We start from the raw sequence: 14766 nt of genomic DNA on the forward strand, positions 1-14766 counted from the left end.
GGCCACCAGTGAGGAAGCATGCTCTCTCCAGACACCGAAGCTACCTGCGCCTTGTTCCTGGATTCCAGAACTGTAAGAAATAAGAAATAAATTTCTGTTGTTTATAGGCCACCCAATCTATACTATTGTTATAGTGGCCCCAACAGACCAAGACAGTAACTTACATAGAAGTGTTGGCCCTGGGTCTGGTGCTGTGCTGAGCACTTTACAAGCACCACTGTGTGCAATCCTCATAAAAATGTTATGAGATAGATATTATTATTATTATGCTCCTTTTACAGATGAGAAAACCGAGGCTCAAAGAAGTAGGTGATTCCCCACATTCACACAGTGACTTAGTAATTTTCCAAGACAGAGTTCCCTGGGCCAGAAGCCAAGTCTGCGCTGGTTGATGTCTAGGGGTGCATTTTTCCCTTCTCCCTTCTATGTTCTTCGATCTAATAAATCGACCTGAGACAGATTAACGGGAAAAAAACAAATTTAATTTGTACATACGGGAGCCCGACCCCAAACAATGTGAGGCCCAAAGGCAATCAGGCAACTGAGGCCTCTAAGCCATCTTTTTGTTTGTTTGTTTGTTTGTTTTTTGGTAACTGCGCAGGAGGATTTAGTCGCAGGCAAGAAAAGACAAGGAGGTGGATAAAAGTGGAACAGTGGTACCAAGGACAGCAGAGGGCATGCTCTGAGCGTGCAGCTGCCGGCAGGGCTTCTCATCGCGGTTAAACTTGCTGTTCTGGGTCTGCGTGTAAGGACACGGGTCACAGGCCTGAGGCTGCCAGCCTGCATGCCAGCACACGTGCACTTTGAGATTACTGACGGGACTGAGAATCTTCAAGGGACTGGGCAGGTGGTGCTCTGCCTCCGGCGGATGCTGCAGGGGGGCCGTGGCCTCGGCTTCCAGCCCCGCAGGGACAGCCATCCACCCGGTTCTGTCTGGTAGGTGGACGGTCCGGGGTCCCGCTGGGCATGGCGCAGCATGCTCTGGACCCCTGCGAACTGTCTCCCGCAGGGGAGGCAGCTCGAGGCCTTGGGGTTTCTGCATTCTGGGCCCTGGCAGGGGCCGGGACCACTGAAAAGCTAACAGTCCAGCTCCTTGGGGTCCAGGAACGCAGTGATGGCCTCCAACGGAAAGGACAGCAGGCAGCGGCCGCAGGTCAACAGATCTGGGTTTGTCTGTCCAGGGCAGACGGTCATGAGGTTGCAGATCAGCGGCGTCCACAGCATCTGCTGTGGGGTCCAGGCGCTGAGGACGTGGACGGGCTCCCGAGTGGGCACGCGGCCCGGGCAGCGGTGGGGCTGTCCCTCGGACTGCCCTGCCCTGGCACGGCCTTCGGGGAAAGGGCCCAGCTCCCAAGCTGTTAGAATCTGCATGTTTGGGGATCCCTGGGTGGCTCCGCGGTTTGGCGCCTGCCTTTGGCCCGGGGCGCGGTCCTGGGGTCCCGGGATCAAGTCCCGCATCGGGCTCCCTGCATGGAGCCTGCTTCTCCCTCTGCCTGTGTCTCTGCCTCTGTGTGTGTGTGTGTGTGTGTGTGTGTGTGTGTGTGTGTGTATCATAAATAAATAAATAAATAAATAAATAAATAAATAAATAAATCTTAAAAAAAAATAATCCACATGTTTGGCTCGGGCTTCCCTTCAATGATGAGGTCTGGCATCTACATCTGGGTATCTGTGTTGGCTGGGGGCGCCGGGTCTCCTGGGCCGGCTGGCAGCCGGGCTCGAGGGCCAGAGATGGAAGGGAGGGAGGGCTGGCGCGGGGAGGCCACCGGCCGGGGGCGGCACTCGGGTGCTCAGGTTGACTTAGGGGCCTGGGGCTTCAAACGGGGCAAGAGCAATTCACAGATAAGCGGAACACGTGTACAGTAATCAGATGTTTGCCCTGCCCTGCAGGTAAGTCTTCCAGATATCCCTGGGTGGCGCAGTGGTTTGGCGCCTGCCTTTGGCCCAGGGCGCGATCCTGGAGACCCGGGATCGAATCCCACGTAGGGCTCCCGGTGCATGGAGCCTGCTTCTCCCTCTGCCTGTGTCTCTGCCTCTCTCTCTCTCTGTGACTATCATAAATAAATAAAAATTAAAAAAAAAAAAGTTTCTCGACAATAGCGCTCTCTCTGGTAGAGGACCCCTATCTAAATTTTTTCAGGGAGCACCTGGGTGGGTCAGTCAGTGAAGCGTCTGCGGCTTAGGTCAGGATCCCAGGGTCCTGGGATTGAGCCCCACATAGGGGTCCCTGCTCAGCAGAGTGGGGGGTGGGGGGTGGGGGTGGCAGGGGTCTGTTTCTCCCTCTCCCTCTGCCTCTCCCCCATGCTTTCTCTTTCTCTCTCAAATAAATAAATAAAAATCCTTTAAAAAAATTCTTTCAGGCACTTAAGGGAGAAGTGAAAGTTTTCCTGAGTCTGCTGGGTCTTGATTGCCTTCAGCTCAAAATGTGCAAAACGGCACATTGGAGGGGTGGCGTATTCCGCTCCCTTTCAGTTTTGCTCTGGTATGTCTCTTTCATTCACTGGATGTGAGAAATCTCTGGGAGATTTTGAAGACTACCTCCTTGGGGCTGGTAGTGGGCTAGAGAATATCTAGACTGGAGAGGTCAGGCGTACGGATGAAGTCAGGCGTTCTCACTCAGAGGAGTTCTCACTCCTGAGGTTTAGTGGGCCTGGGGGAGAGGCTGCCATTGTGTGCTAATGATATCCCCGGAGGCACACGGGGCTTGACTGTGTCACAGAGACCGTTCTCCTGGCAACTGGGTGGTCCTGCCTGGGACGAGAGGGACAACTGACCCTGTGCCTCTGCAGCCAGGGGGGCACCCTGCGGGAAACTGTTCCTGTCATTCGTGGGGGCACATTTCTGGTGCGAGGAGGGGTCAGCAAACCTCGCTCTTCCTCGAGCCTATGGCATCCACCAAAATCAGGTCTCTGGCCTTTGAGGACCTGCTGAGCTGTGGGGAAACTGAGCCCTTCCTGGGTTCCACGTGCACGGAGTGCTTTCCTTCCCGTGATCAGGTCCAAATCTCCACCATGGCACTGCTCATGCAAGGGTACTGAGGAGAAGCCTTTAATTTTAGCTCTTGATAATGAATGTATGACCAGATTACCAGGAAACTTCATTCCAAAATTAGACAAATTCCAAGAAGGAAAGTAGGGGGTTTTTTTGTTTTTAATCTGGAAGGAATGAAAGTCTGGAAAACCTCCTGGTGAGAGGCCAGAGAAGTGAGAATGATGATTCACTGCTGAGTGCTCTGTCCTCCTGAGGCCCAGACCCCAAGTCTCCGTCCAAGCCGGGCCCTGCCTCTCACTGGCCGAGGTCCTCCAGGCCAGCCATGTAAGCTCTCTGCTCCTCTGTTGGCTCAACCCAACAATGGGCCGGTGTCGGTTCCTACCTCATAAATGGCGACGCACACAGATGGCTTAGCACAGTGATAAATGCTGAGGCATGATGATGCTCAATAATCGTAGCAGAGCAAAGGGTGCATTGGGCACAACGCCCATGAAAGACGAAGGTAAGGGCAGGAGTTAGGAAAGCCTTCAGCGGGGGTACAGATCTGACGTGTGGCCAGCGCAGCAGGAAGTTGTAGAGCAAAGATCAGTTTTAGAAGACCTGGGCTGGACAGGGTGCCCCTGCCATGCCTAGTCACCGGCAGGGACGTCCCGGGGACAGCACGCCTCAGCTAGAGCTGGGTCCCCAGGGCTGTCGTGGCAGGAGGCCCACAGCCAAATGCACTTCTTGTAACTGAAAGGCAAGTTTTCTGATGGAAAACCGGGAGCACACACCCCGTGGCTGCCACCGGTGATCTCATAAGCACACCCGGTTCCTAGTGGTGCTGGTCTGCAGCTTCCTGAGAAAAAGGGTCATTCTTCTGGTCTCTCTCCAGCCTTCGGAGCCTCCGCCCCATCCATGGGGACTGGCTTCTCCCCAGGACCCACCTTCCTTCCTCTCACAGTGGCTTTTCTTCAGGTCCTATCCTGTCTAGAGCTGAGCCTCAGAGAGTCAGGGGACTGGGGGACACACAGGGGTGGCCTTGGGGCTCCAGCTCCCCCAGTGCAGATGCAGGTGTCATCCAAATTGCTCCCTTCGACATCTCCCCATCTATGTGCATTCTCTAACCTCTCTGGTCCAGCAGCTAAGTGAGGATCCAACTCTGTACCCTCTACCACTGCTCCCGTGGGGGGGCAGGTGCCAAGCCCCCTCCACAGCTGATGCTGGTCTTGGCCAAGTGACTTGCTTTGGCCAGCAGGATACCAGAAATGCGGTGTAAACAAAAGCTTCATAAATGCTTGTGCACTGGGACTTTTTCCTCTTGGAACACCATTCTGAGGCCAATGCAAGGAAGCAAGTCTACCCTGTTGGAAGATGAGAGACCATAAGGAGGAGCACCAAGGTGTCCCAGCCAACTAGCTAGCATGAACCATACATAAGGCAGGGGCAGAGGCCCTTCACCGTTTTTCAAATCACCAGCTCCATCTCTACTGGAATCTATTTAGAGCCCTGCTCTCCAGAATTAGGAAGTTGCGGTGTTGGGGCCATCTACTGTTTGCATTCGGTGCTGTTCCAGGTTTCTTCCCCCTGGAAGGAATGGAATCCTAGGTGTTTGGGGTTGGTTTTGTCCTCTCCCTCCGGTGGAAGGCAGCCTTGAGGGGAGGGTAGGCCTGGGCAGGATGGGAGGAGCAGCTGGTGTACTGGCCAGCTAGAGGGCTAGAGCCAGATGCCTGAGCTCAGTGTGCCTCTGCCATGGGTATCAGCTGGCTGTTCTTGGGCTGGTGCCTGAAAGTCATAATTTCATCTGTGAAGTGGTTGTTTCACAGGGTGTTGTGAGATTGAGGTGGTGAAAGGCAAAATAACTGCTCAATGAATGTTAGCCGTCTCTGTAAATGGGAGCTCACTGGTGGTTAAGTGGATTTGGATGGTAACATGTATCCATAGTGTTAGCTCAGTGTGGGATATTCATACACCGTAGTACATTAAAAAACCCAGCCAGCACCCCCAAAATCATTAAATTATTTGAAAGTATTCATCAATCTTCAGAACAGCAGTTCTCAATACCTGGTTGCACCTCACAATGACTTGGGGAGCTTAAAATGCCAGTCCCCAGGCCATCCAGGTGCTGATGGAATTGGTCTGGGTGATGCCTGAGCAATAGGAATTGGGAAATGCTCTTCAGGTGATTCTGGAGTGAAATCAGGAGCGAGAAACCCTACTCAAATGGGATGCCCTCTTAACACCTAGCTGACTTTTAAGGATGCATTTCCCCATAGCTGCCCCTCTCTGCCCCCTGCCCCCCAAACCCTCTTTCCCCACTCTCCACTCGTGACTTAGAGATGCTCCACACTTTTCTATCCTCTGCCTCCTCTTCCTCCCTCTACTTTTTACTGTCAGGCTCTACCTAGCAGCTTGGGATGCCCTTTTTCCTCCACTGTCCAGATTTTGCCCTCGCAAAGCTGGAAGTTCACCCGGGAAGTGGGATCTGGTTCCAGCTTCTCTTTCTCTTCATTAGGGTATTATCAATTGATTATCAATAGATATCAGTGGGACTCATTCTTCTGGTGAGGAGCCCTGGCCAGAGGAAGACGTCATCTGCTGTGCTTCTGTGCTTCCTGCCTCTGTCAGCATCTGCACTCACCCCACAACGTTGTCCTGACAAGGCTCTGGGCGGGGGGGTGGGATGGTGGAGTGGTGGTGGTGATGGGGTCCTGGCGCCTCACCCCTGCATTCTAAAGCCACATTTAGTATTCAGTCTGTGTTAGGAGGTTGTGTCCTTTAACATTTCAATAGAGTAGACGGTCTTATAGAGATAAGCTTTTTAGCTTTTTATTATTTTTTTTTAAACTGTTCCTTGTGTTACCATCTTTCCTGGAGATTGCACATGATTAAAATAAGTTTTCATTATAAATGGGACCGAGGGCAGAACATGTTCTTGATTGCAATCACACATGATAAAATGATTTCCTGGCCCCTAGAAGCTAGCCGGGATGACTCCCCTGGACTACTAATGTTTGCCAAGCTGACACCATGGACAAACTAGGAATGGCCTGTTTGTCTGATTTTTCCATTTGAATACTATTGCCCAAATAGCAGTATTTAAAAAAATTTTTTTTTAAAGATTTTACTTATTTATTCATGAGAGAGAGAGAGAGAGGCAGAGACACAGGCAGAGGGAGAAGCAGGCTCCATGCAGGGAGCCCAATGTGGGACTCGATCCCGGGACTCCAGGATCACACCCTGGGTGAAAGGCGTCGCTAAACTGCTGAGCCACCCGGGCTGCCCCCCCAAATAGCAGTAAAGTAAAAAGACAGGGAAGGAAAGTCATGACTTCGGGTTCTCCACCTACCCCTTTTAAGCTTCACAAGACCATAAAGTGGATTTTACTATCTCCATTTTACAGATGAGAAAACTGAGGCTCAGAGAGGGGAACTGGCTTTTCGCATTATCATGGAAATAGTACGTGGCAGAGCTAGGATTTGACTACTCCTCCTGCCCTGCACAGAACCCTTTGGAACGAGCCGGGGCTTCAGGTTGAAGACCACGTGCTCCTTCTCTGGGCACTGAACACCTGGCCCCCGACACCTGGGGGCATCTTTCTGAAAGCTCCCTCCCTTGCACACAATACTTAGCCACACTTTCTCGGGTCTCCAGGTCCTCCCCTGACTGTTCCTTCCAACCAGAAGCACTGGTTTCTTCCTGCCCTCTCTCCCCTCCCCTTCAGTACTTCCTACTCCTCTTGCTGATGTGCCGCTCCCTAAAGTCCTCCTTGATTTCCAGCTCGCCTCCCCCAGCTGGGTTCAGGGTTCATCATCCTGGGGTCACCGGCTGTGTCACAGTCCTTATGGCCTTGAGGGTATGGACTGGGTCACTCATTGTTTTGCTTTTTGCTCCACCCCGCCCGCCGGGGTCAGGTGTTTCAATGGCTGAATCCATTCCTGCCTGTTGGGTGCCAAAGCAGGCTATCTGTCCAGCAGCTGGAGAGATCGTCCTTCCCCCAGGTTTTTCTACACTCTTCCTGAGGTGGTCTCGGAAATGCAGAGATCCACGGTCTCCCTGATCTCCGGCTGCCTGCCCTGGGCTGCCCCGGGACGCCTGCGGTAGGCTGGGGGTGACGGGAGGCTCAGCGCTCGATCTTGCAGGCAATGCTGCACCCTAGCGGCGCCTCTCAGCACCCCCGCTCCCTCCCCACGGGAGCTCAGGACCCCGGGGAGCCTAGCCTGCTTGGGGCTGGCAATGATCCCGTGAGGCAGATCGAGCTACTGCATTACTACTCTACAGCCTGAACTTGATGTTTTTCTGATTATAAAATGAATACAGACGCATTCCAGAAAATCTGAGACACAGGAAACTGTAAACAAAATACAGGTTACATCTAAACCCAGAGACAACTGTTAACCATTTTGGTATCCTTCTAATACATCTTTTTTATTTTTTTTTAAGATTTTATTTATTTATTCATGAGAGAGAGAGAGAGGCAGAGACACAGGCAGAGGGAGAAGCAGGCTCCATGCAGGGAGCCCGACGTGGGATTTGAACCCAGGTCTCCAGGATCACGCCCTGGGCTGCAGGCGGTGCCAAACTGCTGAGCCACCGGGGCTGCCCTCTAATACATCTTTTTTTTTTTTAATACATCTTTTATACATATCAGTGCATTTATTAGAAAATTGGGATTATCATACACAGAGGTTTGAAAAATACTATTTAATATGTCCTGAGTTCTGAAACAGAAGGCTGAAAAAATCAGAAAAGCATAAAAATGTAAAAATCCCTTATAATCCCACCATCCAGAGATAGCCTTTCTTCTCAACTTATTTATACTTGTGACAATCGGCTGCTATGAATCTATCTATCTCACAAGAATCCAAATCAGAAAAAAACTGTAAAGTCCCCAAGGGGGTGGGCAGCGCCTGTGGCTTAGCAGTTTAGCGCTACCTTCAGCCCAGAGCGTGATCCTGGAGACCTGGGATTGAGTCCTGCATCAGGCCCCCTGCATGGAGCCTGCTTCTCCCTCTGTCTGTCTGTCTCTCTGTAAATAACCTTAAAAAAAAGAAAAAGTCCCCAAGGTGGGGGGCAGAGTGACTCAGTTAAGCGGCTGCCTTCTGCTTGGGTCATGATCCCAAGGTCCTGGGATCGAGCCCCACATCAGGCTTCCCGCTCAGCAGGGACTCTGCTTCAACCGCTCCCCCTGCTTGTGTTCTGTCAAGTGAATAAACAAAATCTTTTTTTTTTTTTAAAGAGTTCCCAAGGGAAAATATATTCTTGTATTTTAGACTACCCCACAGTAGAGTATACTTTCTTTTTTTCCTGCTTAGCAATTTCTTTGGAAACACCCTCCAACCTCCCCCTTCTTCCAACTCCTGCCTGACACATTGCCTCCATATGGCTCCCATGGGAGTAGCCAGGCCTTCCATGAACCCGACTGTGTTCGTCTGTGGGATTAATTCTTAGAAGCGGATTTGCTTAAGAGGGGGCATGTGCTTTTGTAAGTTTTGATAGATACTGCCAAACTGTCTTGCGGAGAAATCACAGCAACTTGCACACCCACCCGCAGTCATGAGAGTGCCTGTTTCCCAGCGAGATCACCAACAGTGTTGCCAAACTTTCAGCCCTGGGGATCACACATTTGAAGTTAAGCTACAATGTGCTGAGTCAACGTGCACTGTGCCGGGCACCAGGCTAGGTGCTATTTATTAATACTCCCTGGATCCTCACGGGTACCCAGTGTGGGAAGGAGGGTTATTTTCATTCTCCAGATGAGGAGGCTGAGGTTGACATTGCTTTGCCTGCTCAATTCATGGAATGGAGCTGAATTCAACTGCAGCAGTCATCAGAAGAGCCACCCAGTCTGTATCAGAATCACTCAGAGGGCTTGCTAAGAACTGTCTGGGCTTTCCCCTAGCACCCCCCTCACCGAGCTTCTGATTCAGCGCTTACGGAAAGGGCCCGAGAACATACATTTCTAGTTTCCAGTGATGCTGCTGCTGCTGGTCTGGGGGCTACATTTTGAGAGCCACTGGTTCTCACTCTTACTTTAACCTGGGACTCTTATCTGGATGGAAATGACCTCGCTGACCTACCTTATGTGTGTGGGTGTGTATGTGGGAATGAGAGTCATCTTCCATAGTCCTTTGAATGAACCAAGTTAGGTTTGTGGCAAGTGATTCCATGTCTTCAAGTCTGTTCTCCCACCTTTGAATGGAGAGGAAACCCTTGGGATGAGAAGGAGTGATGTATGCAAAAAAAAAAAAAAAAAAAAGTCTGGCCACTTCGGATCTGTGAAATACAGTGGGGAAATAGCTGAGTTTGACAGGTCTGGATTGAGATGGTGGTTGGGCCACTGTGTGACACAAGTTAGTGCACTTTGCTGAGCCTCAAATTCCTTCCCTTTTCAGAGATTCAGAGATGGGGATATGACAGGCTTCTTGAGGATTAAATTGCCCCAAGTGGTGGCGCAGTGGTTTGGCGCCTGCCTTTGGCCCAGGGCGCGATCCTGGAGACCCAGGATCGAATCCCACATCGGGCTCCCGGTGCATGGAGCCTGCTTCTCCCTCTGCCTGTGTCTCTGCCTCTCTCTCTCTCTCTCTCTCTGTGACTATCATAGATAAATAAAAATAAAATAAAATAAATTTCTTAAAAAAAAATAAATTGCCCCAAGTGCTCTTTCTGCTCCTAAAGCTTTAGGGACAGTGGCAAGGGGGTGACAAGGGCGTGCCTCTGTAACAACGGTTGCAGCTTGGCAGCTGAAAGCCATCCCCTCTATGTCCAGGGATGATGTTCATTTCGGGCTCCATTCCCAGAAATTCTCATATTCCCTGTTCTTTTCACATCCTGTGAAGACCTCCTCTTTGTGACACAAAATAGGTTCTTTTCTACAAGGAAATGGGAAGATGCTCTTTGAGACTCCTGGAAAGAGTCTAGTGTGATCTCAGTGATCATGTGGCCCTTTGGCTGGTACCAACTGTTCTAGGTGCTGGAGATAGATCAGAGGACATAAGACATCCCTGCCCTTGTAAGCTTCTTGATACTGTGTCCCTCAGTGTGTCAACACTGAGCCTTGATACTTTCTCCGAATCTGGTCGGGGCAAAATATGCGAATTCACAGAAAATTGTTAAATTGATCTTTTGAAATGCGCTCAGTGATACTCAGACCTCTGGGACCATCCGGACATAGCTACAGCCAGAATTGCTCACACTGTGATGTCCAAAGGGCTCCCCAGGGCGCCGGCTATCCTGTGGGTTCTGGTTCGGTAGGTCTGGGGGTGGGGCCCAAGGACTTGCATTTCTAACAAATTTGGATGTTCTGGTCTGTGGACCACACTTGGAGTATCTAGGTTTTAAATGATACTTTATATTCATCACTACTAAGCATAACCTTACTTCTCTTCAGCTTTCTGTGAAATTCTGCATACACTAAGGAAAAACTAATTTCATTTGAGTATTCCAGCTGTTCACATTTTTGGAGAGGGCTGAAGGTCTGGGTGTCAGAGCTTGGTTCCCACTGAAGTTTTCAAGTGACAGGGAGTAGCCTTGAGCTTGTACTTCACCACTGGAAGCCCTAGTTGTCTCATCTGTGAGCAAAGACTTTTCCTACCTCTGTCTCACTTAGGCAAAATCTTAATTGTTAGACATTTTAAACAGGAGTGATTCGAGTGTCTCCATTTAACCATTTTAATCTGTTATTTTTAATTAGGTTGTGGGTTATCTCTGGGGAAGTTGCTGGGGTTCTAAATCTTACCATTAACACTGATAAACTGGTGTTTGTTTTTTTTTTAAAGATTTTATTTCTTTATTCATGAGAGACACACAGAGAGAGGCAGAGACACAGGCAGAAGGAGAAGCAGGCTCCATGCAGGGAGTCCGACGTGGGACTTGATCCCAGGACCCCAGGATCACAACATGAGCTGAAGGCATATGTTCAACCACTGAGCCACCCAGGTGCCCCTAAACTGGTGTTCTTAAAATGTACAACCAGTATGTCTGGAACACATAAAATATATGCTGGGCAACCATTCACTGAGTGTTTACTCTGTGCCGGGCAATATGCTAACTGCTGTACAGGGATTCTTTTTCATCTTTATAACGACTCTATGAGGTACATTTGATTACTTTCTCCCAAACCAAAGCAGACAAAACTGAAGGTCACGGGGAATGTCAGTCGCCCAAACATATATTTTAAAAGTGAGTACAACCAAGATTATACCAGCTCTGTCTGACTGCTAGACCCAAGCCCTGGAATACGGTTAACTCATTTGTAACTTGACAAGTTACAGTCACAAAACAGATGCAGCGACATGGACAAGAAGGTTAAAATGCTCATCCTTTATTAAGTCTGGTAATAAGGCACTCTCCAATCTTGAGTTAATTGAGATTTTTCTCCATGAACTATGTCAAATGCTAGTTCCACAGTAGAATCGGACAAACAATATGAGAGCAAATTTACCTCACCACCATGTGCAGCGGTGTTCGTTATCAGGACCAAAAGCAGAGTCACACTTCCCCCTGTGCTCATAATAAACATTCCTGGAATTACACTGTGTGGGGCTGTGAGGGGGTGTGTGCTCTGCACATATGGTGTTCACGAAGGTGGAAGACTGGTAGCCACGAACAGGAAACTGCTTCCTGCTGAAGGCATAATACAAAACTATCATTCGTTAGGAGTTATGATGGTACCCAGATATTAAGTCTGAATGAAAGATACCATCGACTGTGACAAAAACTGAATTACCCTTTACATACAAATAAAAGAGAGAATTTATTTTCATTCTGAGTTTATTAACATTTCATCCAGTTGAACTGAAATAATACATTGATTCCAACACTGGCGAGACACTGTGCTAATACTGAAATAAAAACTGCCAGTCAGTAAACACGCACAATTGTAATTCTTTATAATGTTAATAGAAATATGAATAACTACCCTTATAAGCACTTCCTGTGGACTTTTCTCCAAAAATGGTATTTCTAAGAGATCGGCAAGACTGCCAATCTTGGTTCATTTGTTCCTTTTTATAAATCATGATTAAACAATACAGTTAATATTTCTATATAAAAGCAGCAAGAGTTGGAAGCTTCAATAAATAATGTTTAAAAAGACATATCTCCATATTCATTATCCCTTCCTCGTACATATAAAATTTCAATTAGTTCATCAATCTTCAAGCCAGTTGCTAATTAATTTCTCAATGAAGGTAAAGATTCTAAGATGCAGCTACCAGTTAATGAGAGGGTGAGGTGGTAAGAATTCTGAGATTAGCTGGGGCAGGAGTGTGGTGGGGGGGCTCAAGTGCTTCATTTTCACATTAATAGCACCCTTTCAGCACCTCATGGAGATCTGACTTGAATTTCAGTCTCTTACCACTTTTTTAAAGAGAAGCATCTATGGCAACAAAATACATCCAAGGCAAGACTGTCATGGGGAAGCTATTTTGCCTCAAATGGTTTAAGACAGAAAATCTAAATGAGAAAATTCTGGTGGCACAAAGGAAGACTCAGAGTGGTCCCAAGCTTCAGATCCATTAATCCTTTCAGAGAAAAGAGAAACACGGACACAAGGCACACCATTTTTTCTTTATGAGGAAATTCAGTCTGGTCACATTATCTGGAAAAATCTGTCAAAACTAGCTACTACATTTTTTTTCACTTATAAGTCTCTGAATTAACAATTGAACTGAGTGGTCTTCACTCAACAGAACAATCACCTAGCATATACCTTGAACATCTTCGAATTTGAAACCATAATCTGTTACATTAAAAATATGTGAAGTTACTACAGACGATGTAAACAGTGGTCCATGGATTCCTTATTTTTAAACAGGGTGGAATGTAATACACAATATTCAAGTAAAATTCATCAGTCACTGATTCACGTACACATTATTTCCTTTTCTTTCTGAAAGCCAGAGATCTATTAGAATGATGAGAAAAGACAGGTAGCTGGCTGGAACTGTGCTCTCATTTCTAAAAAAATCAAACAAACCAGATTCGATCCAGTCATACGGCATTGGTACTGAATATTACTTCCAAAATTTGACATTTGTACATTTCAGTTATTTGATTATTTGATGTAAATAATTGAATATAAAGTCAACAAATGCAAGGTAAGATTAACTTCCTAAGAATGTAAAACAATAAGCTTAAAAGTCAACCAAAGAAATCTACCAGCAATATGAATGCATACAGTTGTTGACAGCAGGAATAGCTCATCACACCTGTCTATTATTATTGTGACTTTCAGGAAGTAGATGGAGGAGCTTTTATCTTATAAATTCAAAAGACTTATCATCTACTTTGGGTTGCCTACTGCCCAAAATGGAAGCAAATGTCCTTAATATTTACAATAATTTCTTATAGCTTAGCTTCAAGAGCTTTTGTGTTTTTCCCAATCATTGCTGAGTGATTCAAAACAAGAACAGGATAACAATCCAATATTTCATACAGATTTCCTTTTCACTCACTGATAATCAAGACATATTTATTGACTGTATACTAAACATCTACTTTATGCCTAGCAGTGCTTTTTAAAACTCTGGGTGAGGGCTGGTATATTATCTTTGAAAAACAATTACTATAAAAGCTATAGGAAGGGTATTTCTGTAAATCACATCGTGATTCAAATATAAGGGAGCCAAAACAGGTGTCGGGTGCCTGGCCCATAGCATACCAGGGGCTGTGCTGTAAGTAGCAGCTTGACTCTAAAAGGCTAATGTGGATCTTTAAAAGCTTTCTGTAACTGGGAGAACCCAGGTCGAACAGGCTTTTCCTCACCAGATTTGCAGTGGACATGATAAGCTGTAGAGTTTCTTCTGCTACTTTACAATCCTTTGTTAAAGTATACGCGTCGTAATTCAGGATAGGTCTCTTGGATCTTGGCTTGCAATTCAGCCTCCAAGCTCGTCACAGACATGGAACTGGGATAAGGGAGAAATGATAAGATTATTACATGGGCAGAGCAGGGAACTAGAATCTGGACACAGCAGAGAAGGGACTACCCCCCACCCACCTCCAATCATGACTGAGATTCTAAGACAGAGTCCTGTTTGAAAAATACTTTCTGTGCCTTCAAAATGAGTGCTCAGTTCCTTTTAGATAATTCACTGTTGCTGATAATCAAAGAAATGCACCTTAAGAACTCAACAATTATTAAAAGCTTAAAAACTGTTCATCGCTGGGAAGAAGGCAAGCAAGGACACTCTCAGACCCTACTGGTGTTAGGAAATAATACTGCTGCTTCCCCAAGGAAAACAATATAAACATTCACCATTAACAAAAAAGACACATGTATTTAGCGGAATTTTTAACACTAAAAATGCACTTGCACTAATATGTTTTTCTCCATTGTATCATACAATGCTTATTGCAATATATGCTTATTGCAAACCTTTTAGAAAATACTAAACTGTACAAGAAAAATCCAATACTCCTAGTGATACAACACTGACAGATGACCTGTTATAGTCTTTGCTTTATGCATTTAAAAAAAGTACTTGTTATATATTTTTAAGCTTGCTTTTTTGTTATAGATACACACTTATATAAAAGTATGAAGAAATATTGTTTACTACCAGAAAACCTGGTAACATTTTCATATGTAATTAGTCTTTTAAAAAGAATTGGTCTGTAATATAGTTGAGATGTGAGAAAATATGAAGTTAAAAATAGGATACAGACTTATAAACATATGTAAAAAATAAAAGAAAAATTGTGAATATATAAAAAACAAGTATCGGGATGCCTGGATGGCTTAGTGGTTGAGCGTCTGCCTTCGGGCCAGGGTATGATCCTGGGGTCCTGGGA

The 14766-nt window shown here is 46.9% G+C and overlaps 1 protein-coding gene and 1 long non-coding RNA gene across 6 annotated transcripts in view; one reads left to right on the plus strand and one right to left on the minus strand.

The window, feature by feature from the left end:
- The first annotated feature begins 2743 nt into the window (after positions 1 to 2743).
- Positions 2744 to 12986, plus strand: LOC140632235 (uncharacterized). The gene is made up of 2 exons (XR_012029750.1): positions 2744 to 3031; positions 10749 to 12986. It is a non-coding gene; the product is annotated as an uncharacterized lncRNA (long non-coding RNA).
- The window catches only part of SFXN1 (sideroflexin 1), a 40587-nt gene continuing 37098 nt past the window's right edge, over positions 11278 to 14766 (minus strand). For 3 of the 5 annotated variants that reach the window (XM_072824097.1, XM_072824095.1, XM_072824096.1), the window contains one exon: positions 11278 to 13880. In XM_072824097.1, the coding sequence (XP_072680198.1) occupies positions 13784 to 13880 (97 nt within the window). In that variant the 3' untranslated portion in view covers positions 11278 to 13783. The remainder of the gene's footprint in view (positions 13881 to 14766) is intronic. The other 2 variants (XR_012029749.1, XM_072824098.1) reach the window with 1 other exon arrangement.

Source organism: Canis lupus, chromosome 4 (genome assembly GCF_048164855.1).
Source record: "Canis lupus baileyi chromosome 4, mCanLup2.hap1, whole genome shotgun sequence".
NCBI classification, from domain to species: domain Eukaryota; kingdom Metazoa; phylum Chordata; class Mammalia; order Carnivora; family Canidae; genus Canis; species Canis lupus.